At 37.7% G+C, this 27643-nt stretch overlaps 1 protein-coding gene and 2 long non-coding RNA genes across 3 annotated transcripts; 1 reads left to right on the top strand and 2 right to left on the bottom strand.

The window, feature by feature from the left end:
- Positions 1–284: 284 nt before the first annotated feature.
- Positions 285–27557, bottom strand: bace2 (beta-secretase 2). Its single transcript, XM_088011843.1, has 9 exons — positions 26986–27557; positions 20715–20803; positions 19158–19374; positions 17075–17206; positions 16390–16524; positions 14738–14839; positions 14252–14401; positions 13986–14154; positions 285–2133 (listed from the first exon to the last, which is right to left on the bottom strand). The coding sequence occupies exons 1-9, from the start codon at positions 27277–27279 to the stop codon at positions 1895–1897; spliced, it is 1527 nt and encodes a 508-aa protein (XP_087867969.1). The 5' UTR covers positions 27280–27557; the 3' UTR covers positions 285–1894.
- LOC148155806 (uncharacterized) lies at positions 6522–8467 on the top strand. The gene is made up of 3 exons (XR_015765073.1): positions 6522–6952; positions 7099–7222; positions 8054–8467. It is a non-coding gene; the product is annotated as an uncharacterized LOC148155806 (long non-coding RNA).
- On the bottom strand, positions 8674–13975 carry LOC148155805 (uncharacterized). Its single transcript, XR_015765072.1, has 2 exons — positions 11434–13975; positions 8674–11287 (listed from the first exon to the last, which is right to left on the bottom strand). It is a non-coding gene; the product is annotated as an uncharacterized LOC148155805 (long non-coding RNA).
- Positions 27558–27643: the final 86 nt, after the last annotated feature.

The raw sequence follows: 27643 nt of genomic DNA, 5'->3' as shown, positions 1-27643 counted from the left end.
TTGTCTTTTAATTATTTGTTAAATAAGAAACTGAGCCCAATTCCTCTGCCATCTCAGTCTGTAAGCATTCAGCTCGCCAAGGTAAGCAAATCTTCATCAGTGCAGACAGAACATCTGCATAGAATAGCATAGAACTAAGTATTATTAATATTCCACTTGTGTAGCACATTTAAAAATAGCAAAACAAAATCTGGTAAATTCATATGCTGTTAAAGCCCAAATAAGCCGGACAATGGTGGGATTGATATATAAGAAGAGAAAACAAAACAAAAAACAAGAATACATTTTTTTCTCTTTGGCTCCCAAAATATTTTTTTAATTTAAAATGTTTGATTTGTCCCAAATGATTTTATTCACAACACAGTTAACAATGTTTGGCACTGAAAGCATACACAGTTAAATAAATGAACAGTCAAATATTGATGTGTACGTCAAAATAAAGTTTTACATGTTCAGAGTTCAGACTTTGGGCAACATTAGTAAGACAAGTATGAGTGTGCAGCTCAGGACAACTCACTGAGGTTTAAATCTACATTACTCCACACAGTATTTTTTGTCCTCCCCAGCTTTACTGGTGAGTCGTCTTGTGTAGCATTAATCTGGCTGATGTGCAAAGACTTTTTATTTGAAAGCCATCAAGTCAGTTAGATTTACAGAAATGCTAACCATAGTCCTACCCAGAACGAGGAGATGTTTTTCCAACTTATGCACTTCAGGAATCCTTCACATATACTTCTTGGTTTGTAAAACGAAAGGTGCTGTATAGAAGTAGCCTTTTGACATTAGGCTGCAGGATCAGAAATAATAGCGCAACAACAACAAAAAAAACCCCTCAAACACATAAATCTGAAAATGTACAGATTTACACAAATCACAATACAAAAAAAATTGTATAACACAGATATTGATCTGTCGCTTTGTATTATACTGTTGATCAGCTTTGGAGACAAAGTGCACGTCAGCAGAGTGAATCTTAACCTGCTGATACGATTTATCAGTTTGAGGAGAGAGCTAAGAAACAAAGGCACTGCAGGCAACGTAAACCTGTTGTTTTAAAGTATCAATAGCACTACCAACGGTTATCTGAGCAGCTTTATTCCCACAAACTTTCTTTTTGCCCCACTTAAGAGTGGAGAGTCAGCATACAAAAAGCCCCAACAATCAAATCATAGAATTGGCATAAGTGTTGTAAACTACAAAAAGAAAGATTTGTTGTAGATAATCGACACTGAGTTTTAAAATATACGTCCCTTGAATAATAAAAACACAGAAGGGCCCAAAGGTGCTCCTCATCTCCTTACTTCTAATAATACTCATAGCTGGGTCGATGTGCAGCAAAGAGACGGGATACTTTGTGACTTTCATAATTTGGTGGAGCTTTGTGTTTTATGTCCTACATTTTACCAAATAACTTGGTTCAATTGAGATGTATAGGGTGAGAACACACTCTTAGTGTATTCATTTTCCCATTAGGGAAAAAAAATGAGTCACAACCACAAGACTTCACTGCATTGAGGTTCATAAAAGCCATAGTCAGAGGGTCCTCCTTTTATCTTGATACCGTTCACTTTGTTTGATTAGAAGTGGGAGGAAGAAAAATGCAACCACTGGAGCACACATTCAGCTCTAGCAGCTGTTTTAGGACGTTTTTTTTGTTTTGTTTTGTTTTGGGGTTTTTTCTCAGCCGTTTTTAGGTGGAATTTCCCTTTAAGAGGCAGCTCAACTGTCCTTCTACCTCCGTGGGCCAAGCTTATGAGTCCAGCCTAAAATCATTCTTATTCAGCATGGCTGATCAGTGCAAACTGACCTCCACCCTCTACTCCGCAGCTCTGGACGGGCTCTGTCCGCTGTCTCCCAGTCCTTTGACCACGCTCGCCCGTCCGTTTCCCCGCAGTCACTTGATGCGATGCCGCACCAGTGAGGACTCGTCTGTGATCTCTCCGCGGTCACGGTGCCTGCAGGGCAGCAGCAGCAGCAGCAGCAGGCCGATGAGGATCAGGGCGCAGACTGCCACCAGGGCGTAGGAGATCATCCACAGGACGGGCTCCTTCAGCACGCCGCCGGAGCAGTCTGCTGCCACGTCTGCTGCTGAGAAGGGCCCGGCGATCTCTGAGAGAGGCTTTCCGTCACTCACTGCAAACAAAGGCGAGACAGCTCAGAAGCAGGAAACCATACTATCACCAAAAAAAAAAAAAAAAAAAAAAAAAAAGCTAATTTATGGCTGTAACCAATTATTTTAGTAATCAATTATTCAGTTACTAGAACTATTGGCATATTCTGGAGATTTTTCATTTAAAATGTAATAGAATGCATCTGCAGCTTAAAAATACTTCTAGCATGTGTAAAAGCTCAGCTCTTTCTGCTCAACTTAACCTCGGTGTGGGGCTGAACTGTTTACTTTTTTTTTTTCAATTAGACAATAAATAATTGGATAGCAAAAGGTGTTGAATATAAGCTTTTTTTTTTAAAACAGAATTTGAACCAGGTGAAGTTGGTGTTTCTTTACCAGAAACAGAGGACTTGTCAATTTTGGTGGGAAGATGGAGATGAATGCAAAAAAAGAAAAAAAAGAAAAAATTGAAACTGAGACAGTTTCGCCTTCCAGCTGAACAACTACACAGAGAAGAGTTTATATCAAAAAATATTCATGTGTTAGAAAAATTATGTTAGAATCCACTTAAGAATCTGTATCAAGTATTTCAAATCTGATGTCCTCAGATTCTCTCCATCCACTCTGAGTTTAAAATATGTTGCAAAGAATTAGGGCTGAAACGATTCCTCGAATGATTCGAGTACCTCGATTACTAAAATTCCTCGAGGAAAATTTACCTGCCTCGAAGCTTCGTTAATTTATGTTTTATTAGTTAGCGCACCGTGTTCCGGCCGGGACTTCATTTGCGTTGCGCGGAGCTCTCACTTCCGCCTCTGAGTTGTTGACAAAAGCTAAGTCTCAGCGGCATAAAGTCCAATCTTCAAGATTGGCCCGTGGGGATTTTATTGATTGATGATAATGCCCGACTTTTTATCGTTTTTGGGGAACCAATAAGCATCCTTAAAATGACTGGGGGAATCCCTGGAGTACGGCAGCATTTCTCCTCCGGGGCTGCTGGTTGAAAGCGAACGGCGGGAAGAGCGCTGAGGTGAGCGGATAGCCTGAGCAGGGCGGGCGGCTGAGTAGCTGATGCTTACCGTGTAAATGTAGCTTTACCGACGAACCGCACAATAAATTTCATATCCCGGTCTGAAGAAACGGGTGGCGGAGCGCATCGTACATGGCTGGTAGATGAGTTTCTGAGTGTGACCAGTGAAGGTGTCGTAAATATCCCGTATTGCTTCCCCCCGTGTTCGTCCCCCGGTCTAACGGTTCGTCAGTCCGCTGGTCTATTTCCTCCCCTCCACCCCATCTTACGTTCGTTCATTCGCCCTCTCCTCCCACTCCAGGCGGCATTTCCCGTATTTTCAAACCCAAAGCGTGACAGGTTAGGTGGCAAGGTGAGTTTAATTAATCTATTAAACTCACTGAAGATGAATACATAAACTAAAAGCTGGATTGTAGACATTTTTTATAAGCATATTTGTGAGCCTGACTCTTTGTTATTAAATTCAATATAATTTCAGATTTTTCTATAACTTTTCTTCTGGTTAACTTAGAAAGTGAGCTATTATTGTTACAGGTTAGTTTTCTAAACTACAAAAAAGCAACTGTTAGGGATGCTCAAATATGAAAAATTGGACTGATATTGATATCTGATAGTAACACCGGTATTATGCCAGATTTACCAATATTTCATTTTATAATTTTTTTTTTATCCGATTACTCGATTAATCGTAAGAATAATCGATAGATTACTCGATTACTAAAATATTCGTTTACAACAGCCCTACAAAGAATAATAAGGAAAGATTTCAGACTCCAGATGTGCAACGCTGGTAGAGGCGAACCCCAAGAGAGTGTTTACATCCCACTCTTCAGAGTTTTATTTACAACAATCATGCCTTACTTTGTGCAGGTCTATCACAAAGTCCTAACATAATACATAGAAGTTTGTGGTTTTAATGTGGCAAAATGTGGAAGTAGTTCAAGGGGCTCGAAAGCTTTTGCAAGTCAATGTAAGTTAAACATGTTACTGATGAATAAAAATTTGAATCCAATGAATGGAGAGAAAAGGGGCAATTTCTGAACAAATGCAAAAGGAGATTCCCTTCTATATCCTCAGCAAACTATGTGATATTTAATAGATTATTGTGATAAACAAAATGTGCTACATATCACATAGTGCCCAGCAGCTTCTTAAATAAAGCTGTCAGCTGGAGGGTAATATCCTCAGGTTCATGTTTAAAACTGAAATTCCTGGTTTCACAGAAGAGCATCAATAGGCCGTTTGTCTGTGCGCCAGAACAGAGAGGAAAGTCGGCAACTAAACGTCACAAGCCTGCATCCTCAGCCTTAAGCCAACATCTGCTTCAAGAGTGTTTGCTTAGTTTCAACAAGCGGGCCTTTGTACTTTACGATGTGAACAGGAGCCCTCTCCAAAGCTCATACAAATACAAAACCAAACTATTCACCTGATTTAATACTTAATGCAGCACATGAGCATAACTTGCTAAAAACACCAGAGGTGGATTCTGCACATGGGACAATGCTTGCTGAGTGGCTTCAGGTCAGCAAAATATTACAAAGTGTTGGAGCATCAACCTGAACTTGGAGTCCGCTTGTATCCTGGTTATTAATTAATCCAAGTCTATTCCGTGTCTTTTGAAAGTTTTCATATCCCTCAAACCTTCTGGACTTCACCAACAAATGAGGTGGAAGGGAAAATTAAACTTGATTTTATTTTTTTTTAATATTTACAAATAAAAGTTTGAAATATATGGAGTCCTGTAGGGGACACAGAATTTTCTTTCTCATTGCATTTCCTCGCAATAAGTTTGCATCATCTTGAAATAATATTGTATTTACTAGTCAGTTCATTAAATAAGATAAGCTTTACTGTCCAAAGTTACAATATGAGTATTTAACATGTACGTTAACACAGTTACTAGCACATATTTTACTCATTTTAAACAATATCTGCACATCTCTGCTGTGACAAAGTTTTTATTGTTACTTATAGTTCATTACCTTTAAATACATACATTTGCACATTTTGTACATATTTTAAATTAATCTACCTAATGCACATTAATTTGAAATGGAGTAGGCTATTTTTAATAACTGCATTTTATTCTGTGCATGTATGCTATATTCTCTCATCTTTATGTGAATCCATGTGCTTCGACAGCCTGTCACTTTGCAGCTGTTGCACCACAGTTTTCCTATTGTGGAACAATAAACAAATTTCAACACTATTCTATTTATGGAAAGCCATTTGCGCCAAAATTGAATAAATAAATAAATGGGTTAAATAAATAAAAAATGAGTAAAATAAATCAAAAAATGAAGTAAATGAGTGAAATAAATAAAAAATTTGTTAAATAAATAGTTTAGCTTTTTCATTAAACCAATTTTTAATTTATTTATTTTTCATATTATCAATTTCCCAATTTCTCTTTTTCATTTATCTATTTGTCATTTATCCCTTTATCCATTTACCCATTTTTCATTAATCTATTTTTCATTTGTCCATTTTTCATTTATCCCTTTATCTATTTACCCATTTTTCATTAATCTATTTTTTAATTTAACCATTTTTCCATTTCCTATTTCCATTAACCCGATTTGCTATTTCCCACTTTCATTAATCAATTTCTCATATATCCCTTTTCTTACTTACCCATTTTCTTTTATCTATTTTTCATTTACCCATTTTTCATTATCTATTTACCCATTTTACATTAATCTATCTTTTAATTTAACCATTTTTCCATTTCCTTTTTCCATTAACCCGATTTTCCTATTTCCCACTTTCATTAATCAATTTCTCATATATCCCTTTTTTTATTTACCCATTTTCTTTTATCTATTTTTCATTTACCCATTTTTCATTAATCTCTTTATCTATTTACCCATTTTTCATTAATCTATCTTTTAATTTAACCATTTTTCCATTTCCTTTTTCCATTAACCCGATTTTCCTATTTCCCACTTTCATTAATCAATTTCTCATATATCCCTTTTTTTATTTACCCATTTTCTTTTATCTATTTTTCATTTACCCATTTTTCATTAATCTCTTTATCTATTTACCCATTTTTCATTAATCTATCTTTTAATTTAACCATTTTCCATTTCCTTTTTCCATTAACCCGATTTTCTATTTCCCACTTTCATTAATCAATTTCTCATATATCCCTTCTTTATGTACCCATTTTTCTTTAACCTATTTTTCATTTAACTTTTGTTTGAAAAACTTTTAATTTTCCCATTTTCCAATTTCCCTTATTCATTTAGTATTTCCTTATTTTCTTATTTATCACATTCTATTTTCCCCGCTAAACTTAGGGGGGAAAATAAATGCAAATGAGGAGTGGCACGTCATCAGGCTACAACTTCCCCAATTGGTTGGTTAGAGTCACACCTACTTTGCTTTCAAGAAAGATGGCGACCTACTAACGGGTTATCAATAAGCATAAGCTCATTAACTTCATTAGAAAATAGTGTTATTACTCCTGACTTTATTTTTGTGTGGCCGCTCAGACAGAACGTGTTTCAGCTGGCGGCTCTGATGGACTCAGAGCTTCACCGTCGGGGTTTTTTATAGTTTGGACGAAGCGGCCGCTGAAGTTGGCTTACGATTGAAGGTTCAGGACGCCTTCGTAGCTACCAGCTGCGATTCAACTATAAGGAGCAGACTTGACTGTACATCGTAAGTGAACTGCAATATCCAGTGGCAGCTCTACGGAGCATCGAGCTGAAAGAATGACGGTGCCAAGCCTTGGAGATCTGCATCGGAGGCCATCTTTCAGACATGCACCGCTGCTGTCCGTCCAGGATCCTCCGGTTGCCCAGACGGTAAGCTAACGCTGATGTTTTCCAACTATAGTCATATTTGTAACCAAACTTGAGGCCAACAGGTGTACTTTTGACCGCCACCAGGTCAAAAGTACAGCTTGTTTTTGCAGCACATTCATTAATGTTTCTATCGTGTATGTTTTCAGATGTTAAGCTGTCACAGCAGATCATCCTGCAGACCTCTGGTCTCTGTTTCCAGTGGGCTCACAGCTTCAGGGTGACCAGAGACCTTCACCTTTCTGGAGCAGGAACACCCGGCCAAATGCACTGGTGACACATTTAATTTAAAAAATGTGGGGGTAAATTAACGCTGATGTTTGTAAACAGACTACCTGAATACAGTGACCTTAGTGAGGGTACAGAATGCAGAATGGATAAAAGCTGAACTCCTGCTAAAATCTGTCCCTATTGGTTACATCCCTGAAATGTGCCAAGTGTGGCCCACATGCATACATGTCGTATTCATATAAAGTAATTATGACTATTCATTTCAGTAGTTCTTTGTGGATGTATAACTTGGCCACCTTAGTTTCCCTGTTTTTGTTCAACATATGTGCCTCAACATTTGGTTACTGTTCCATAATTTGTACTCCAAACATGTTTTTACTCATGTTTATCTCTTACTTACATGTTTAAGTAAAAAGTAGCTGAATAAGAAATTACACATGAGTAAAGAAGCATTTGGTAAAAAGTATACAAGTACTGAGTAACTGATCAAGTTATCAATTATTTCATATCTTAAAAAATTACACAATTAGAGGGCTCAAAATATAAAGTTCAGCGGAATTTTTAGTTTTTTAAAGACAAAATAAAAAATTTGTTTAAATAAGAATAGTGATGCTTCATAATAAAATGACCTGAGTAAAAGTAAAAAGTTCAGCATAGTAACGGTACTCCTAAAACTTCATTTGAGTTTCAAAAAGTTACTCAACTATATTTGAGTAAATGTAATTAGTGAGTCCTAAACTCTTTCCTTCTGAGGGAACAGGAGAAGGAATTGTTAAGGAAATAAATTAATCTTATTTTTATATTAAACATTGTTTTAATTAACAAACGAATCATAAATAACACCCAGAACATATTCTGTTATGTTTATTCAAGGATCAAGAAAAATGACTGGAGATTCTGGCTGAGAAAGGGACAACGGCAAACAGGGAGGAGAACCGTCTGCACTGTGAGCAGCACCAGAACTCCTGATGGATCTCCTTCAGGAAGAACCAGAGAGATGGCCGACCTCCGCAGAGAAGAGTTCACCCAAACATCAGAGGAAAAATGAATTTTTTTTTCACTTTCAAGGACTCTAAAAAGCTTGCTGATTAAATTTTCAGTTAATGTTCAGCAAACATTCAAAGTTTAGTGTTTGGATAATACTTATGCAGTATCACATGTTTAGACTAAATTATCACATGACTAGAGCTGATTAAATCTTGGTTGCACCTCGGCGAGAAAAAGAGTGCCACAAACCTCCCAAAGAAGAGGATAGCAATGTATGTTTAAATAAACATACAACAAAGATTTTTGGTGCACATCATCTTTAAAGTGTCTAGTTATGATATTCACCTTTGCATTTATAAAAATTTGTTAGGTGTGTGAGCAGGATGTGTAAACATGTTGACGGTCATAATAGTGACAGGTGGGAGAATACGTTTGACCAATAGGTCCACTTATTTAAATACATACCATATTCTTCCAATTCCTAACTTCTTCCTTTTTAAGATTAATTTTGAGTTTGGTTCTTGATTTGTTGGACTTTGTTATAGCCAGACAAAGCATACAACAATGTAGTTGTGAGAAAAATGGAACCCTTACTGATTTTGATAGTGATGGCTTAGACATGGACTATAAGGGGAAGATGGGCCATTTTCCATGCCTGATTTTGAATGCATATGATCAGTTCATGGGAAAAGAGGATGATCTGACCCTTCATCAGGCATGTGGTACTCTGTTACCACCTGCAAAAGTTTATGACGAAGGGACAGCTGTCTCTTTGATGTACCCTTTAAAGAGGATCCAAATGAGGTTCCAACACAAGATGAGAAACTGCTGATCCACTAGAAAAACAACAATATTTTCCTAATGGAAACAAAGATAAAGAATTATATAGAGACTGATGTCAACTAGATCAATGAGCACATGAGGTGTAGACCTTTATGACCAAACCCCCTCAAGGTTCAATGTCATGGTCAGGTCCAAGAAGTGATGGTGGTTGTTGAGATGCTTTACCAAGGCCGAGAAAGAGTCACACGCTGTTAGACAAAGGGCCCATAGTAAAGAGTTACATTTTTGATTCTGTTAGACACTAAGGTCCATTTCTCACGAGAAACAGAAACTTATCAGGCCACAGAGACATGGTGTGATTTCAGGCAGTGTCTTCAGTCCATATAATCAGCTACCCTCCTCTTTCTCCTCAGACGCTGCACAGACTTTTTTAGAAACTCTTCTAATGTAATGGTAAAGCGTCTCCTTTCAGCGCTGAAAGTTAATAAAATAAGTAAAGTCTGAATGCTTTTCTTGGCTGATTTTATGCTCCATGTGTCAATACAAATTATGATTCATCGATTGAGATTCTCGTTCTCAACATGGTCCATACCAAAAGCACACCTGAAACGGTGCCGGTAGCCTAGGAGGTTGGAGTTTATCTTGTACCTGGTGGGTTGCCTGCTGGAACCCCCACTTTGTTTGTGTCAGTAGTTGTGACCTTGATCAAGAGGACAATTCAGCCACCATGCCAGCCGGTGGTATTCAGAGGACCCTGGTGGAGGAGCCGGTGTATGACTGCCTTACTTCTGTCAAACTGTGGCAGGCAAGCTGTAGCTACAATATAGTAGCTTACTGCTGTCGGTGTGTGAATGTGTGTGTGAATGGGTGAATGACTAAATGTGGTGAAAACATTTTCAGGTCATTTGGACTTGATAAAGAACTACACAAGTACAGGCCATTTACCTTTCAGATATTATTTTACAAATGTGTCGTAGGAGGAACAACTGATTTGCTCATCATGGCTTATTATCTTATGCAAAGGTTTGGTATAAGGCCAGCAGGTCATGGAAATAGATCTCAAATGGACACTTCTCTTCAAGTTATGACGAGATGTAACCAAGACACTTTCTGGTCAGTCAATGCAAGAGTCGTTTCCAGAGATGTTGTTCCAGTTGTTGCTTTTGCACCACCCATGCGTTGGAGAAATTCAAGGTTTTATTGCACACTGAGTGCTTCAAGAAAGAACATGGAAAGTAAGAAAGAGATGAAATAACCTAAAATTGAAGAAAACCAAAGTCACCAAATGGTGAGAAGGAGCCATACTACTCTCCTTTGATTCCAGGCCTTGGGGTCCGGTATCCTGCAACTTTCAGGTGTGTTCCTGGTCCAACACACCTGAATTAAATGGACCACCCTTTCAGTATGCAGTCCAGTTCTCCAGAGTCCTGCTTATCACCTGATTCAGGTGTGCTGAAGCAGAGGCGGATGGAAAAGATGCATGACACAGGCCCTAAATCCTGGAGACGGAGACCCCTGGACTAAGTCTATTGAGTTTTACTTTATGACAGTGTGACAAATGTTCATAATTTTCAGAAATATAAATGAAAGCCTCTACTGTAGATGTTATCTTTATGATCTATGTTACTGTGATGACACTACAACTGACTGAAGTTCAATATAATTATGCATAAACACTCAAGCACTCAAATTTACCTTGGTTTAGAATATATTGATAGTCAAATTTGTACTTTACAGAGCAAATGTTGCACTAAAGTAATGCTGTGGCAAGATATATTCTACTAAAGAAACAATGTTCACATATTATGATCATGTCTATTTGGAAAAAGCACTTTTAGCTCATCTTAGTATTAGAACACCATATTATCCCACTGGTCACAATTGTGACCGAACATAAAACACACTTTTTTACATACTTTTCCACAATTTTTAAAATTATTTCCCTGATTAGTTCAAAGGGCTATCAATGACATCGGATTTTCATATTTACATGTTTGGGAAAAATTTGGAATGAATGGGTTAAAGCCACAAACAAACTATCCATCTTATTGTCTCTGGGATGTGAAAACATGAGATTTGATTAAATTAGAACTACACAGATGAGAAGGAACACAGATTTCATAATATATATATTTTTATTATTAAAAACAGTAGATGGTTCTTGCATATCAATGCTATAAGAACAGCCACATTTTTTAAATTAAATGTGTCACCAGTGCATTTGGCCGGGTGTTCCTGCTCCAGAAAGGTGAAGGTCTCTGGTCACCCTGAAGCTGTGAGCCCACTGGAAACAGAGACCAGAGGCCTGCAGGATGGTCTGCTGTGACAGCTTAACATCTGAAAACATACACGATGGAAACATTAATGAATGTGCTGCAAAAACAAGCTGTACTTTTGACCTGGTGGCGGTCAAAAGTACACCTGTTGGCCTCAAGTTTGGTTACAAATATGACTATAGTTGGAAAACATCAGCGTTAGCTTACCGTCTGGGCAACCGGAGGATCCTGGACGGACAGCAGCGGTGCATGTCTGAAAGATGGCCTCCGATGCAGATCTCCAAGGCTTGGCACCGTCATTCTTTCAGCTCGATGCTCCGTAGAGCTGCCACTGGATATTGCAGTTCACTTACGATGTACAGTCAAGTCTGCTCCTTATAGTTGAATCGCAGCTGGTAGCTACGAAGGCGTCCTGAACCTTCAATCGTAAGCCAACTTCAGCGGCCGCTTCGTCCAAACTATAAAAAACCCCGACGGTGAAGCTCTGAGTCCATCAGAGCCGCCAGCTGAAACACGTTCTGTCTGAGCGGCCACACAAAAATAAAGTCAGGAGTAATAACACTATTTTCTAATGAAGTTAATGAGCTTATGCTTATTGATAACCCGTTAGTAGGTCGCCATCTTTCTTGAAAGCAAAGTAGGTGTGACTCTAACCAACCAATTGGGGAAGTTGTAGCCTGATGACGTGCCACTCCTCATTTGCATTTATTTTCCCCCCTAAGTTTAGCGGGGAAAATAGAATGTGATAAATAAGAAAATAAGGAAATACTAAATGAATAAGGGAAATTGGAAAATGGGAAAATTAAAAGTTTTTCAAACAAAAGTTAAATGAAAAATAGGTTAAAGAAAAATGGGTACATAAAGAAGGGATATATGAGAAATTGATTAATGAAAGTGGGAAATAGAAAATCGGGTTAATGGAAAAAGGAAATGGAAAATGGTTAAATTAAAAGATAGATTAATGAAAAATGGGTAAATAGATAAAGAGATTAATGAAAAATGGGTAAATGAAAAATAGATAAAAGAAAATGGGTAAATAAAAAAAGGGATATATGAGAAATTGATTAATGAAAGTGGGAAATAGGAAAATCGGGTTAATGGAAAAAGGAAATGGAAAAATGGTTAAATTAAAAGATAGATTAATGAAAAATGGGTAAATAGATAAAGAGATCAATGAAAAATGGGTAAATGAAAAATAGATAAAAGAAAATGGGTAAATAAAAAAAGGGATATATGAGAAATTGATTAATGAAAGTGGGAAATAGGAAAATCGGGTTAATGGAAAAAGGAAATGGAAAAATGGTTAAATTAAAAGATAGATTAATGTAAAATGGGTAAATAGATAATGAAAAATGGGTAAATGAAAAATAGATAAAAGAAAATGGGTAAGTAAGAAAAGGGATATATGAGAAATTGATTAATGAAAGTGGGAAATAGCAAATCGGGTTAATGGAAATAGGAAATGGAAAAACGGTTAAATTAAAAAATAGATTAATGAAAAATGGGTAAATAGATAAAGGGATAAATGAAAAATGGACAAATGAAAAATAGATTAATGAAAAATGGGTAAATGGATAAAGGGATAAATGACAAATAGATAAATGAAAAAGAGAAATTGGGAAATTGATAATATGAAAAGTAAATAAATTAAAAATTGGTTTAATGAAAAAGCTAAACTATTTATTTAACAAATTTTTTATTTATTTCACTCATTTACTTCATTTTTTGATTTATTTTACTCATTTTTTATTTATTTAACCCATTTATTTATTTATTCAATTTTGGCGCAAATGGCTTTCCATATTCTATTTTTTCATTTGTGAGATATCTGAAGTTTTATGTGTTTTTCTTTGGAATACAAACGCACCATAAATTTATGTGCAAAATGCCAGAGAGCAATGTTTCTGTCATAAACATGACAGAAACTTTCTGTAAGAAGGAAAAAAAAAAGCCAAACTATTTGGACTATTTTAAATAATCTTTATGGGGTAATACTGCCCTCTACTGACAGATTTAGACAGTAGAGGGTCTGATTATTAAGCAAGTTTGTAGTCTGATTAGAAAGGCCCCATTGTCATGTGCGGTTCCATTTCATGCTATCAGCTATTTGTCCACCGAAATGTATTATACAAACAAACATGAACACCCAATTACCTGATATATATTGGAAACACGTTTCCACCGAGGATCTTTAAAAGTGTACCTATGTGCAACTTTATATTGACATTTCTTAACACCATGACTGTATGTAAAATAGACCAAGATGTATTTGCCAACTCATTGTGAGGGAACACAAGAAGAAGAAAATCTTTTGCGTGTCTTGGGGAGCTTTGAGGATTATGGTCCACTATTCTGTGTGGCTTGTTTTATACTTTATACTTAGATTACCTTGGGCACAGAAGGACTTAATTTAGTTATTAGGCGACATCTGAATGTAATTGGATGCATTAGATTTGTTTATTGGTAAGTGGGTAAAGAGGGCTAAATACAAATGCATGAAAATCTTTTCAGATTTCTATTTGTAAAAAATGCCGAGAACTATTCTTTTCTGTTTCCACTTTACAGTTATGGACCAAGTTGTGTTGGTCTATAAAATCTCAATGAAATACAAGCTTGTGGCTCCAGCAGGATATGAGAGGAGAAAGTTCAAAGTCACTCTGTGCGGAAATGTTTAACACCAAGTGGCACCATTAGGCTGCCATCGAACATTTTCTTGAAATGTTGCTACTTAACCTGTCTTTAGTGCGTAATTTTCTTACCTGCACAGCTGCTGAGTGCGAAGCCCAGTTTCTTCTGGCTGCGGTCGAACACAACGTAGAAACCTTCCATAACAGTGGCGCCGATCACCAGGCCGGACGATGACGGGGACATACCGAAACGGAAGCATCCCAGGTTGTTTTCTGTGTCTACGATCGGCTGGATGTAAAGCTGCAGAACGGCAAAACAATCATTAGTCTTGTTAGTCAGTTTGAGACCGACATGGGCGAAAGGTGGAGCTGTGATTTTAATTTCTGTGCATATCTACCTGAGGCAGGATGGTAATGCGGAAAGACTGACTGGCGTTGGTGGCTCTTAGGTAAATTGAAAGCTTTGGGAAAAGCTCCATGGGGTTCTCGTCCTTCTTCCAGCATGCAAGCTTGGTGCCATCCCAGAACCCTGAAGAGAAATTCTCGATCTAAATCACAGAGACAGAGGAAGACAGAACAGAAGGTCACTACTGCGCCAAAGCAGGTTTTGATGTTATCTTTGATCTATAAGCTTTGCAGGAATGAGAGTATACTTGAATAATTGCTGAAGTCGATCTCAAGTCTCAAAAGGTTAGAAAAAACATAGAGTATTGCAAATGCCCATCTGCATGAAGGCAAGACAATTATTTTCCTAGTAGAAAAACGATGAGCCCTTCCACCTACAACTACTGCATCCTTAAACAGTGAGTGTGTGCTATTCTCCTCAGCATCCCTTTGCTCTGACAACATGTTTCATCATTGTCTGTGAGAAGAAGGCAGCGTACCTGAGAGCTGCGTGTGATGGTTTCTACCACCGCATTGAAGACATTGATAGGAAGTCTCAGCAGTGTCGTCCCGCTGTCAACTATGGCTTTATCTACGTTATACTGAAAGAAAGAGACCATCAGTGTTTTTTTCTTAGTTCAACAGGCTTCTCTGAAATGCCTTGAAGAAAAAAAAAAACAACAGAATAAAATACAAGGACGAATTTTCACAAGCAGGTAAACCACATCACACTCCTCAGCAGCACTGCAAGTCAGCTACATTTATAATTGTCCTACTTAGAATAAAAATGACCTTTGACATCGTCCAACTAGTACATCTTTTCCTATTTTAGATGTAAACAGATTCTTTGAAGCTTGAGGACAACTACTGTGCTGGGATCATATGCTGAAATAAAGAAGTGTAAAAAAAAAAAAAGCTGAAGTTTTTGAAAACCACTTTTTTCTTTTTTTTCTCCATTTGCAATTTTGAGATCCTAGGTCTCCATAACAGTTTGTTACACAGAGTCTAATGTCAATGAGAGTGATGTCCTGTCATCACAAATGTAAATATGTGGAGATTGTTAAACTCTACTGAGACTTTGACTGAGAACTGTGTGCTTTGGACACGTGAGACTTTTCACCAACCGAGGTTCCTGGTGGGTGTAATGTGAAACCAAGGATCAACATTTAGAAATGCTCACTATTAAGTATGGTAGAGGAGCTGTGATGATGTGGGCCTGCTTGTCTCCCAAAACATCTGGGAACCCCAATAGTAGCGCTGCCTAATTTTGAAAAATGTTGTAATGATTTTTATGGTACTTATTGAAATTCCTTTTATTATTATTACTATTATTATTTACACTTAAATAAGAGAACATTTTTGAACACAATGATTTACCAGCAACAGAGTGTTCTTCCACAGTATGTAGAAAACAAAATGCTAAGCTGAAAATTAATTATACTATCTACAAAAGAATAAAAAACAAATTATATAATAAGTAGGATATAAATACATTATAAGGAATATAGAAAACATGTCATTACTAGTAATAAATATTATTTTGACCAAACAAATTTGCTTATATTTTGAGATCTAACTTACAACTCTTGTATGCATTTTTGAAAAATATATTGAGTCACTTTCAGTATTAGTTGCCCATAGACCAAGTCCTGCTTAAATTTCAGGTCACAGAACAATTCTGGGTTTCACAACCCAAGTTTGTTTCATAAAATCCAAAGAGTTTCACTTCAAGTGAACAGACTCTGTCTTTGTTGTCTGTAACCACTGTGACTTCTCCTACTGCTGTTCTACTCTATCAGCAATTTTTTGAAAACAGGCCCATTTAAGGCATGACTTTATTCTTCAAAATGGATCAAAGTTAACAGAAAATGCAGAATAGGAGCATTGGTCCAAAGAGGAATAGTGACAAGAGCATTGCGATTTTATTAAAAACTTATTTCTCAACACATATTTTTATCTTATTCATTAAATGTACTGAAATTAAACTTTGGATTTTTTCAGACTTTTTCATACTGCTTGCTAGAAGACAAGATGGCTTTTTTATTATCCTTTTAACACATCTTTACCAGGAGTGCCAATAAATGTGGGTGGCACCTTATTTTAAAGTCAGAGACAGGACAGTTAGAGAATCAATACAGAGTTTGATGTTTACCTCCTTACAATCCAGATTCAGACTCTGATCTCCAACTTCCAGTTTCAACACTTCCACCTGGTAGTACCACTCCTCTACGATAGGCGTGTACCAAATCGACCCTCGGTACAGAGTTGGTTCAGCTCCACCCATTATCTACCAAAAAAAAAAGCAAAAAAAAAAAAAAAAAAGCACAGGTTCATCCATCTGCTCACACTCTGGCACAGCATAGTACATAAACACACAGGGACCTCCCGCCATCTAATCCATCTGTCAGCATCAGAGAGTCACATGATGGAGGTGCAGCATGTGAGGGGTACCGAGGTTGTGTGTGTGTGCAACAGAGACAGACCTGCTCTCAGCAGGAAGCCATCTTAGTTTAATGAGTCACTCTTTAACCAGAGTGGGCATCCAAAGAGAAAAGATGCTGACACACAACCACATCAACTATTATGTTTTTAAAACGCACTCGGCTGCTCTGATCAATTAGTGTCAAATCATCATGCGAGTAGAAACTGCTGAACAGCATTTCAGTGTTTCGGCGCAACTGGTACCGTTTATATTAAGAGAACAAAGATCCCAACTCAAAAGTGAAAACTCAAAGCCGATATCAAATAATATTTTAAAGAGTAATCCGATTTCGAAATGAATTAGTATATAAAGTATTACTTAGGCAGACTTCTCCGGAGTCGTTCCGGATACTTACAAGACTGCCAGCGGGAGGGTTGACTGCGCTGCTGTCTGACAGGCCAGCCCCGCACATTTGCAGAGAAAACATGTTGGGAATTCCCAGCTGATTCACCACAGAGTTGAAGAACGGCTCCACGGAGGAGTCGGGCTGATCAAGAGACAAGAAAGGCATAATCAATCACCGTCCGTCAATTTAAACAGTGGAACATAAGCTTATACATTGTCTGGAGAGAATAGTCTTACCCCTTGTTGGGGTTTTATGTAGTGCACTAGATAGCACGCAATCGTGAAATGGATAGAAAATGAAGGTGTTTCCATTTTCTTAACGAATAAAAACTAAAACAGAGTAGAACATATTTGAATTAAACCTCCTTTACATCCAATACTCGTAAAAGATCTAGTGCAATAGACTGCTTTTAGAAGTTACCTAATTAGTGAAGTTTCCACCTGACATAGTTACAGGCCTTTTCCCATTTAGAATAGCTATTGTGAAAAACACAATCATCAATAGCAGACCAACTGGAGATCGAGACATGCAGTAATGAAAGAAAGTAATTCTTAAAAAATGTTCTGACCAAAAAGAACAACCGCAGTATGTGTATGACCTGCAGGTCCAAAACAAGAGTTCTGCCCTTTGACCAAACAATGTTATCTCTTTTGGTGACAAAGTTGCTCATGTCAGTTCTGTGTTACCCCAAGCATGACTAATAGTTCTCAGGCAAGCTGAACCTGATCTTTTCAGAGACAACAAAAGCACAAAGTGGTCAGTGTGAGCATATCTGGTCTTTAGTCACTGGCATTTGATCCCAAAGGTTACTGCAGTCAGCTCAGGTAGAAAGAATCTCTTGTGCTGGTCCCAACTAAATTATCATGTCGAAGAAAGCCAACAAGGTCAAGCGATTTGGATTTTGTCACATTTTACAGTGCTGTGAAAAAGTCTTTACCCATTGAAACTTTTCCAGTTTTTTTACTTTTTTGTGTTTCACTTACACATCGGATCATCAAACAAACATGAAAATCAGACTAAGATGGTGATGGTGATGACGAATTCTGCAAAGCAGAGTAGGCCAAGATTCCTTCACAGCGACGTAAAAGATTCTTTACTGGTTATCACAAATAGTTGTTGCTGTCAAGGGTGGAACAACCAGTTACTAGCTTTAGAGTATAATTACTTTTCAAAAAGAGGCGGGTTGGTTTGGATAGTTTCTTTTCTTCCTTTAATTAATTAAACCATCATTCAAAAACTGCTTTCTGTATGAATACAAGTTATTGTCTGACATTAACATGTGTACAAGTGACACAAGAGAGCAAAAACAGAAGAAATCTGCAAGAGTAAGTACTTTTCCACAGTTCTGTCTGCAAATTTTAGGCTCCTGAACGTCTCAAAAGGGAAGCAAGTTATCTGTATCAAATTCATTCAGAAAATACATAATGATACAGAGGAAATGAGATTGAATCAAGTAAGAAAATAGTTTTTTTAAGAGAACAAAGCAGAGCATCACAGTACAGGCTGCTGAAAATGCAACCATTCTGTTGTCATGTGAAACATCAGTGACTACATTAAGATAAGATCTCACACTGAAGTTATGCGGAACCGTGAAAGATATGCAGAGCGGGATCTTACGCAGTACTGCACTGAAGACAAAACATTATATCAAGCAAATCATCTTCCTTTGTACAGCTTTTTATTATTACAATACCAATCTATTTTTAAAGTCATTTCATACATTGCAAAGACTTTATAGCATCTTTCCTAGCCTATTTAACTGGAGCAGCGTGCTGAAACTGTGTCTCTCACTGTGAAGAGAAACCGACAGAGGCCGCAGCGTCCAGAACAGCTCTTGTGAGTAAATTAAATTGGACACACAGTCACAATATTAATAGACAATGTACTGCTAATAGCTGCACTATCCAATTTAATTGATTCTGACCATTTAATATCCAACTCAACATAGCGTGCATTTATGTCCTCCTAGCAGCTAGGACCGAGCCTGACGGGACAGTTGCATGCTTGTTGTGATCTGACTGCTGTTTATCTCCTTGTTTGAGACATATCTTTAAAAGGTCTTAGTGGGTTAAAGTTAGAGTCTGCATCTCACCCGTGCCAGCATTGGGTAGGCCATCCCCAGGATGCCTTGCCAGTCGATTCCAGGTAAGAAGAAGCTGTCAGATAACTGGATGGCGGCAATGTTGATAGCAATGGTTCCATTTGGGCCCTTGGGCAAGGAGACGAGATCAGTTCCCAGAACACCTTCCCAGTTGCCTTGTGTGTACCTGACACCCACTGAGCGACCAGTTGACTGGAAGGTACTGGAGCTGGGGAGAGGAAGGAGACAGACAGCGTGAAATAAAATAGTGCTTTTTTTTTTTTTACACAAGGAGACAACATTAAGACAATGGGAAAAAACAACTAAATAACTAAAATAAAGAGAAAAGATTGCAGTTGCATTTAAAAAAAAAAGTTTTTATTTCTGTTAACTTTGATTATTATTGTGGCTTACAGCTAATGAAAGCACCAAAATATAATTTCTTAGAAAATTTCCAGTATAAAAGCCAATAAAAAAAAGGAGTTTTCCTACTGAAATGCATGTCCATGTATTATACAGTATGCAAACTCAATGCTTGATCTGAGCTCCTTTTGTATGAATTATTAATCAATGTGGCATTGCATGGAGTCGATCAGCCTGAATCGCTGGCGTCTCATCTTCCTCTTCACAACTCGCCATAGATTTCCTCCATGTGGCTTAGGTCAGGGGTCAAACACAGCAATACCACGGTAATAAACAAACATATTCATATTTTTGGTTACCTGGGCAGGTGCCAAACCCTGCTGGAAAATGAAATTAGCATTTCCAAAAAGCTTTTCAGCAGAAGAGCTCGAACATTTCCTGGAGGTGAGCCTACACCAGCAAAGGACTTAACACCTTAAATCATCACTGACTGGAAGCTTAACACTTGAGCTCAAGCAACTTGGATTCTCTAGTCTGTCTCCAAATACTGGGACCATGATTTCCAACTGAAATGCAAAATTTTACAAAATCTGAAATAAAGATTTTGGCTTACTAAGTTCAATCTTTATTTTTCAGTAGTGGCTTAATACGATAAATGTAACAGTTGTAGCCCATGTCCTGCATGGCTCTTAAAGTCCTGACTCCCACTGCAGTCTGTGCTTGCTAGGCTGTTGTTATCCCACTACTTGTCTACTTTTTGATCACACTTTTTCCTTTCACTGAGCTTTCCACAAATATATTTGGATAGAGCACTCAGCTTTTGTAACTATGCTCTTTTGTGGCTTACCCTCTCCTTCTCGAGGGAGTCAAGTCATTCTTTACCATGACTGCACAAGCCATAAAATGGATATGACATAAAGTTTCTGTATAAAAAACAATGTTTATTTTGGTTGTTCTATTCTTGCTGAGAACCTGAGTTTTAGGTTTCCATCAGCTGTAAACCATAGTCATCAAAATTAACAGAAAGAGAGTCTGCAACTATATCATCACTATACAACTTATGCACCTAGAAAGCAAATGATTTCCGCTGAATTACCAAAATAATTCTCAGAAGCGCACGTATTATTTCTGTGATCTACTACTGTAGTGTCGTGCTATTTTCAGGAGCATGTGAATTTTGCCACACAAGGTGTTTGTGCCACTCACAGTGCAGTGTTGAAGTAGCTCGTAATGAATGGGTGTGGAGCAGCAGCCACAGCAAAGTTACTGCTGCCTGTATCCACCAGGATGTTGAGCTGAAACACACAAGGAAGAGTTTGCTTTAACAACTGATACAAGCTGCACGTCCTTACATAAATAACTCATAAAACAAGACTGTAAAAAAAAAAAAAAAAGACAGCAGACGCAAGCAGACAGAGCTTTAAGTCGCATTATATTTATTTAGAGGCACTAAAACAGAAAAAGAAAACCCTGTGTTAGAGTTTACTGTAAGCTTGTTGGGCGGAAAAAGAAAGATTAACTTGGCACATTACTCTTCCCGCAGACTCCGCAATCACACAAACTGCTGTTAAGCCACACACACACACACACACAAAATACAGCACACGGACTGTGACATAATTACTCTCTAATGTGCTATCTGGGAGACGAACATGACAGCCTCGAGCGCCTGACATGACCGTATGACCCAGCCAGCCGTTTGGGTATGTGTCATGTGGGGAATGGCGAGCAGCAGTGGATATAATTCTGTCTTCCAGGCATCAAGTCAGCGAGTATGAACTAATTAGCCAGTGGAGATCTGTCACCTCCTCGACTAAAGCACAGGCCAAATCCACAGTCATGGAAAAGCATTCCCTGCCATGACAAGGCCCCACAACCACCTGTTTCCTCCCACATCTGAAACAAATTCGCCGATCTCTACGGGCTGTGGAATCTTTAGTCCTTCAATCAGCAGCAAACAGACGCAGTCTAACTAAGATCAGTCTTCTTTTACTGTAAACAGGGTGGACTAGCAGGAAGGAGATAAAAATGTTAAAAGTGGAGAGAGAGACATGCCAGGAATAACTTCCTCATGCTTTGCTCCAAAACTTGTTTCACAAACACTTTCTTGCTGTTAAGCTAAGGTGTGTATTCATACATTATGAAACAATGGGATTAAAAGATCAATCATGATTTTTTTTTTTTTTTATTAACTTGTTCTTGTTTAGGCTTATGGGTTTCTTCTGGTCCCAATACCATAAAACTCCCCACCATCGCCTTGTACATGGCAGCAGTCCACTGCCTAAACAAGCCAAACAAGCCTGACTGGAAGTCAGTGAGGGCATTTTTATTCGTCTCCATGTCCCACATCTTCTTCTAGTCTAGCTCCCGAGCCTGAGGCAAATCTCTCTCTCTCTCTCTCTCTCTCGCTCTCTCATCGCGGCAGCCTGCAGTTGAACACTCACTGCCTAATTGGCAGCGGCTCCGTGGTGGCAACGCGCATCTGCTACCTGTTTGTAGCAATTAGCAGATGTGAGGCTCTCTGCAGCCTCTCTCAGCCCGGCTGTGCCACATGTTAACAGATGCAGCAATTAGAGGCTGATTTGAATAGCGCCTTGTTTAACACCGCGGCCCTGTAATCACATCATGATTTAGTTAGTATAATACCGAGAGTGTGACCCAATCGTATTGAATTACAGGACATTCTGGCAACAAATAACCAATTTAAACCGAAGTGGATTGAGCTCCGCTGGCGTGAATGACTGATGTAATGGACTCGCTGTAATTATGCCAAGAGAAGCAAAGTTTAATGGCCGGCTCATCTGGGCAGAAATATCAAAAGGTGGTAAAACTGCTTTTTTTCTTTGGATTATAATCCCATCTATGTCACATAATAATGACCGTCTTCACAGTATCCTGATTTTCAGAGTCACCGAGTCTTGGATTTCCATTATCTGTAAGCCAATTACAAGAAACAAATGCTAGGAATCTATAACTATAAAGCAACATTTTTAATTCAAAAACCATTTTTGCTCAAAAACATTTGAATAAATAGACATGAGCTCAACAGCAAATATATTTATTGTTTTTTGATCATTCAACCATCTGATTGGTGGAATGTGCTATTATGCCCATTTGGCTTTGAAGTGTTTCAGAACCCTTGATCATTCATGCAATTTATTTAAAAAAAAAACAAACAAAAAAAACCCTCTTTTTTGTATGACTTGCACGCAACAATCACATTTTCCAGAATCGTATCAGATCGTTGTTTGAAGCAAAAATTAACCCCCAGTCGGCCAAGAGAAGTGGCTTTGTCATTCTTTGCTTTCATTTGCCAAACATATGCCACCTGTGCGTCAGATTTACAACTGTATAACAAACATGCAAAAACCAGGGTTCTGACCAGAACCTTTGTATGTAAAAAAAAAAACCCCAACAAAAAACAACTGATTAATAGCATTAACATTCTTAACGCGTTCAAATCTATGTAATTAATTAAACAAAAATAACAAGTTAAAGTCCTGGGTATGTATTCTACTCGCAAAAACCAGGAAGGTCCAAAGGGAAGAATAGAGGTGTGATATGAAGATGGAAAAAGAGAAAGGAGGAACACAAGAACATGAGGTGAGTGCATGAGACAGGAAGGAAAAACAAAAGGACAGAAGGCTGTAGCACTTAAACAAAATGAGGAATAAAGAGAAGAAATACAAATACTTTTCAAAACGTTTCCACACTACACAATAGTCATATCTACAACTTAACACAGTTACTGCCAATAAGAGACACCGTAAGACTGTACAACACAAACCAGTCATGTGGGTTCATTTCCTAAAACTGTCATAGCAGTATTTACTTTTCATCCTGTTCCTTGGGTCTGTGTCCAGAGAAAGTAACCTGAAAGAGGTGTTTGTTCACCTGTCCCGTCACATAACACACAGGTGTAACTACTGACATCACAGTGACTCGTCTCTACGTAGGTGGACTGGCTAATGTAATTAAAACAAAAATAAATCTGATTTCATAGGGCCTCAGTATGATCTGATGATTCCAATTTTCTTGTCCACAGTGACACATTGGAACTAATTTGGTCTTTTGTTTTACTTCTACTAGTAAATATTATCAATCTCTGACAACCAGGAGAGAAACCAGCTGCAGATTTCCTCTTTTAGAAGAAATAGTATTTAATCCCACACCTTAATCGAAGAGAAGTTATGAGTTTATCCCTTTTAATGTCCCTAACTTGCAGCTTGACCTTTTTTTTTATTTTTTTTATTTTTTAGCTATACTCAAAACATAAAAAGTGCATCACATCGGAGAAAGTGCTGTTTATTGAGAGGTTTAAAGTTGAAGTTTTAACCATGAAATGGAAATTAATTGAAATATGATCAAACCTTTTTTTTTGGTGCTTTTATCATCTGCTGGTTGATTTTAATTCCTGGTTAATTAATTGCTGCATTTCTGGAAAAAATATTTAACGCTTATGATGTCCAAACGTAGATAGTTAAACATATTTTTAATCAAATTGTTTGATTTCTGTTATTAAAAATCATGGGCTAGCTGGATATAGAACTAGAAATAATTTAATACCATGAAGTTGTGGTGGTTTATTCAAGGTTATGATACAGGGAGTAACTTATACCAATCCATGCATACGCAGGACAATACTTTAAATGTCTGAATCTATCACTGCAGCACCTGCTTATTAAGTGGAATGTGAAACTATGACAAACACTTGGGGATTTCATGGAAGATTCACATGACGGTACTGTCAGTGTGCTTTTCCAGTTATCTGCCAACGGTTTATAAATAACTATCGTTTTGTCTCGTCGTAATTCAACCAGAAGATGTTTTGCTTGTCACACACTCTAAGAAGCCTTGTAGTAGTTCAGTGTTGTTTTTAATAGATTATAAACTGAGAAAAAAAAACAAAATTATGAAAGCTTTGTAAATTCAGATAAATGAATTTTATGGTTTCAGTTTCCATCTCCTGAATGGCTATCTGAATTAAATACCGTAACTTTATTGGCACTCGGGTAAAGAAGAAGCGCGGAGACTGTTTTTACCAATCATAGGGTCAATCAGGACACAGAATACTGTGGAAAAAAAAAAAACTGCACAAAAAAATCTGCAAAGCAGCGATACCGTGAAAGGTGAACTGCATTATAGCGAGGGTTCACTGTATATGAAATAATTTATAAAAAGCAACTGAGCAATTTGTAGACCGGCTGTATATCTGAGTTTATCTATGTGCATCGGGGACTTCATTCTCATGCCTGGCCTCATAATGCCTCAATATTGAGGAGGTGGATTTATTTAAATAAGACAGTTTAGTCAAACATATGCGACACTTAACCTCATATTTTCTAAAAGAACAGTTTTGATTTCTCTGTAGCCTCATAGCATGTAGAAGTGATAAGCCTCTGCGAGCCTGAGAAACTAAAGCTTCACCACAGGAGCCTTAAAAGCTCTGATCTGTTTAACTTGAGAGGCCCGGGGGCAACAGGTCAACTTACTAATGAGATAATTCACCTTTGGTTTAAGCTCTGCTTCAAACGCTTCCACTCAGAGCACAATGGCAAATCGCTGCCACCCCTAAGGCCTCATGTATTCTTAATTCCCCACTCATGCACATTTAGCCCCTCTTAATCATTAACATGATCTTGTTAGGCATTTTACATTACTAGATGAATAAAATGATGACAGATTACCCCTGGCAGAATTTCTTTGCAACTCAAAGAATTGAAGCAGGAGATAGGGATGGCCAATTACCACACAGTTTATTGGTATCGAGGGGGGAGGTGGGGGGGGGGGAGAATCATGATTAGCATCAGCAATAATGTAATAATCACAATAAATTGTAAATAATGCTGGCAAACCCCCCCACTCCCCCCAAAACATGTGGTTAAGTCTTGTTTGGATTACTGCAGTGGCTGTTTGGACTCTTTTTCCACTAGTGGTGCAATGAGATCTTTATTGTAACCCGTTTACTTTTCAAAATATTACTGAATACATTTATTGTGTTCTGTTTGGCAACATAGTTACAACTGCTCAGTATATGAAATGTCCCTTTTTCACAATAGTGTTTATTTCTGCGGGACTCTACATGGAGGTAGCTACAGTTAACAGCTAAAAATCAAGGGTTGTTTTTCATGTAAAAACATTTAAAACTTAATTTAAAAATAAATTAATTCCCTTAATTTATTTTCTTTGAAAATGGTGGACAGGTGACTACAACCCTGGCTGTCCCGTCACCAAAAAAAAAAACAAAAACTGCTTTTATTTACCTCTTTTGTTTCCAGTTTAAAAAATATGTCCAATAACAATGTAAAGTAAACCTACCCTGAATTTCTCATCTTATTTAGCAACACAACTGGGGCTTATTGCTACAGTTCTGGTCCAAAGTTTGATTGATTTGTTTTGAGAAATCAACTAAATACTCAGTTAGTTAGAGTTTTCAAGTACTAAAATACAAAAAGTCAGCTGATTTGTTCAGTAAAGACATAGTTATTTACCCCGTGCAAGGTCCAGAATTGATAAAAAGGGATTAGAAGTATTTTATACCTTATTTTCAGGATTTAGCATAAATGTTTAATTTGAAAAATATTGCAAGCTGGATGTGTTTTTGTTTTAAGGCAGAATATCCTCTGTTGGTGTTTGTAATAGTGAAACTATATTCTACAATAACAAATGTGGTTTAATAAATCAAAGTCAATGGACACTTATTCTAATCCCTAAAAACACATAACATTGATCAAAGATTATTCATTGAATATTCAATGCCTTGAATGAAGCATAAAATTAGGCACATTTTTACATCATAAAGTTTCTCAGGTTTTAATATAAACTGAGAAATATCCATTCACATTTTAGCGTTATAATTCTGCAACACTCTTCATTTATAGCCTGCAGAAATGATTTTGGTATAATTTCAGATGAATTTGTCTGTTTTGACACCCAAATCTTTTTGAAGATTTTGTTTGCTTACCTACCAAGCAAATTGTATGTCTGAAACAAGGGGATATCTCTTATTTTATTTATTTATTTTTTTACAAGTCTGGGGCTGCTCTTTGCTCCATGGGAGCCTCATAATCCCAGTCAGCTGCCTGGAAAGAAACACTGGTCCTCACAGGCAGCATCATGTGAGCGCATGTGAGTGGGAAGCTGTAGCCTACCTTACAGACCCCAAGGCTGGTAAAGCCAGCTGCAGCACAGCTCTGGCTCATTCTTACCTTAATTGTCCCTGATTAAAAAGGCTAATAAAGTCTCACAATATACTACGTCACTCTTATCATAAACTATTCCCTTCCTTCATGTTACACTCAAATCATTATTATTCAAGTGCGTTCAATGACTCGCATAAGATAGTGAATGGATTGAGAGAAAGCACGATATCATTAAAAGCAAAGTACAAGTCACAATAAACTAAGTAAAAACAACAACTGTTAATTCAAATGAGGTATTAAACAAATATTTACACTTTGTGGAGGTGATACAGTACCTTTTGGCCAGGAGTGCCAATAGACATCTCTATGTAGTAGCCTCTTCCAGAGTCCCCTTGCAGGTTGTTGACCATGTCCAGAAAGTTGACCGTGCCGCTGGGATCAGAGGCCAGAGAGAGACCCTCTCCATCTGATTTCAGCGCTACCACCCGGTCAGAAGACAAATTGGCCTCAGTGGTGAAATTATATTTCCCCGGGTAAATTTTCAGCGGTATTGAAAAGTAACAGTACGTCGCTCCGAAATTGAGACTAAAAACAAATGCCCAAATCGAAAACAAGGCGATGTTGGCCATTGTTGCGGCCGTTTTCTGCCCCTCTAACGTTAATAACTGAAATAGTTACGACGAAGTTGTTGCTCAAACTTTGGCTCCTTAAGTTTTCGGCTCTGCTGTCATGTCATAGGAACAGCAGCTGTGTTGTTGTCGCCATCGAGGAAACGGAGCCTTTTCTTCGTCATAAACAAACCGGACATGCTCCCAAGCCAGAGGATTATGATTGGCAATAAAAAGAAAGAGAAACTTCTCGCCGTCGCTACTTTTATCAAAGTTTCGCCTCCATCCACACCTCCAACCGTGTTAAGTCTGATATTACGAAAGAGGTAGCTTCCGTTTTTTACTTTCAAAGTAAAGAAAACACAACGCTCAGTTACGTGATGAT

Source organism: Poecilia mexicana, unplaced genomic scaffold (assembly GCF_051168715.1).
Source record: "Poecilia mexicana isolate PSO_F unplaced genomic scaffold, ASM5116871v1 scaffold_13, whole genome shotgun sequence".
Taxonomy (NCBI): Eukaryota; Metazoa; Chordata; class Actinopteri; order Cyprinodontiformes; family Poeciliidae; genus Poecilia; species Poecilia mexicana.
The sequence above is the reverse complement of the archived record's forward strand: the minus strand, read 5'-3'. Positions and strand labels throughout refer to the sequence as shown.

Coding starts and splice junctions, on each gene's coding strand:
- bace2 (XM_088011843.1), bottom strand. CDS start 27,279: ATGGCCAACATCGCCTTGTTTTCGATTTGGGCATTTGTTTTTAGTCTC. Junction 17,207..19,157: donor CCTACCCAATGCTGGCACGG/GTGAGATGCAGA, acceptor TCTCTTGATCAG/CCCGACTCCTCCGTGGAGCC. Junction 2,134..13,985: donor CGCACTCAGCAGCTGTGCAG/GTAAGAAAATTA, acceptor CTTTGTTTGCAG/TGAGTGACGGAAAGCCTCTC.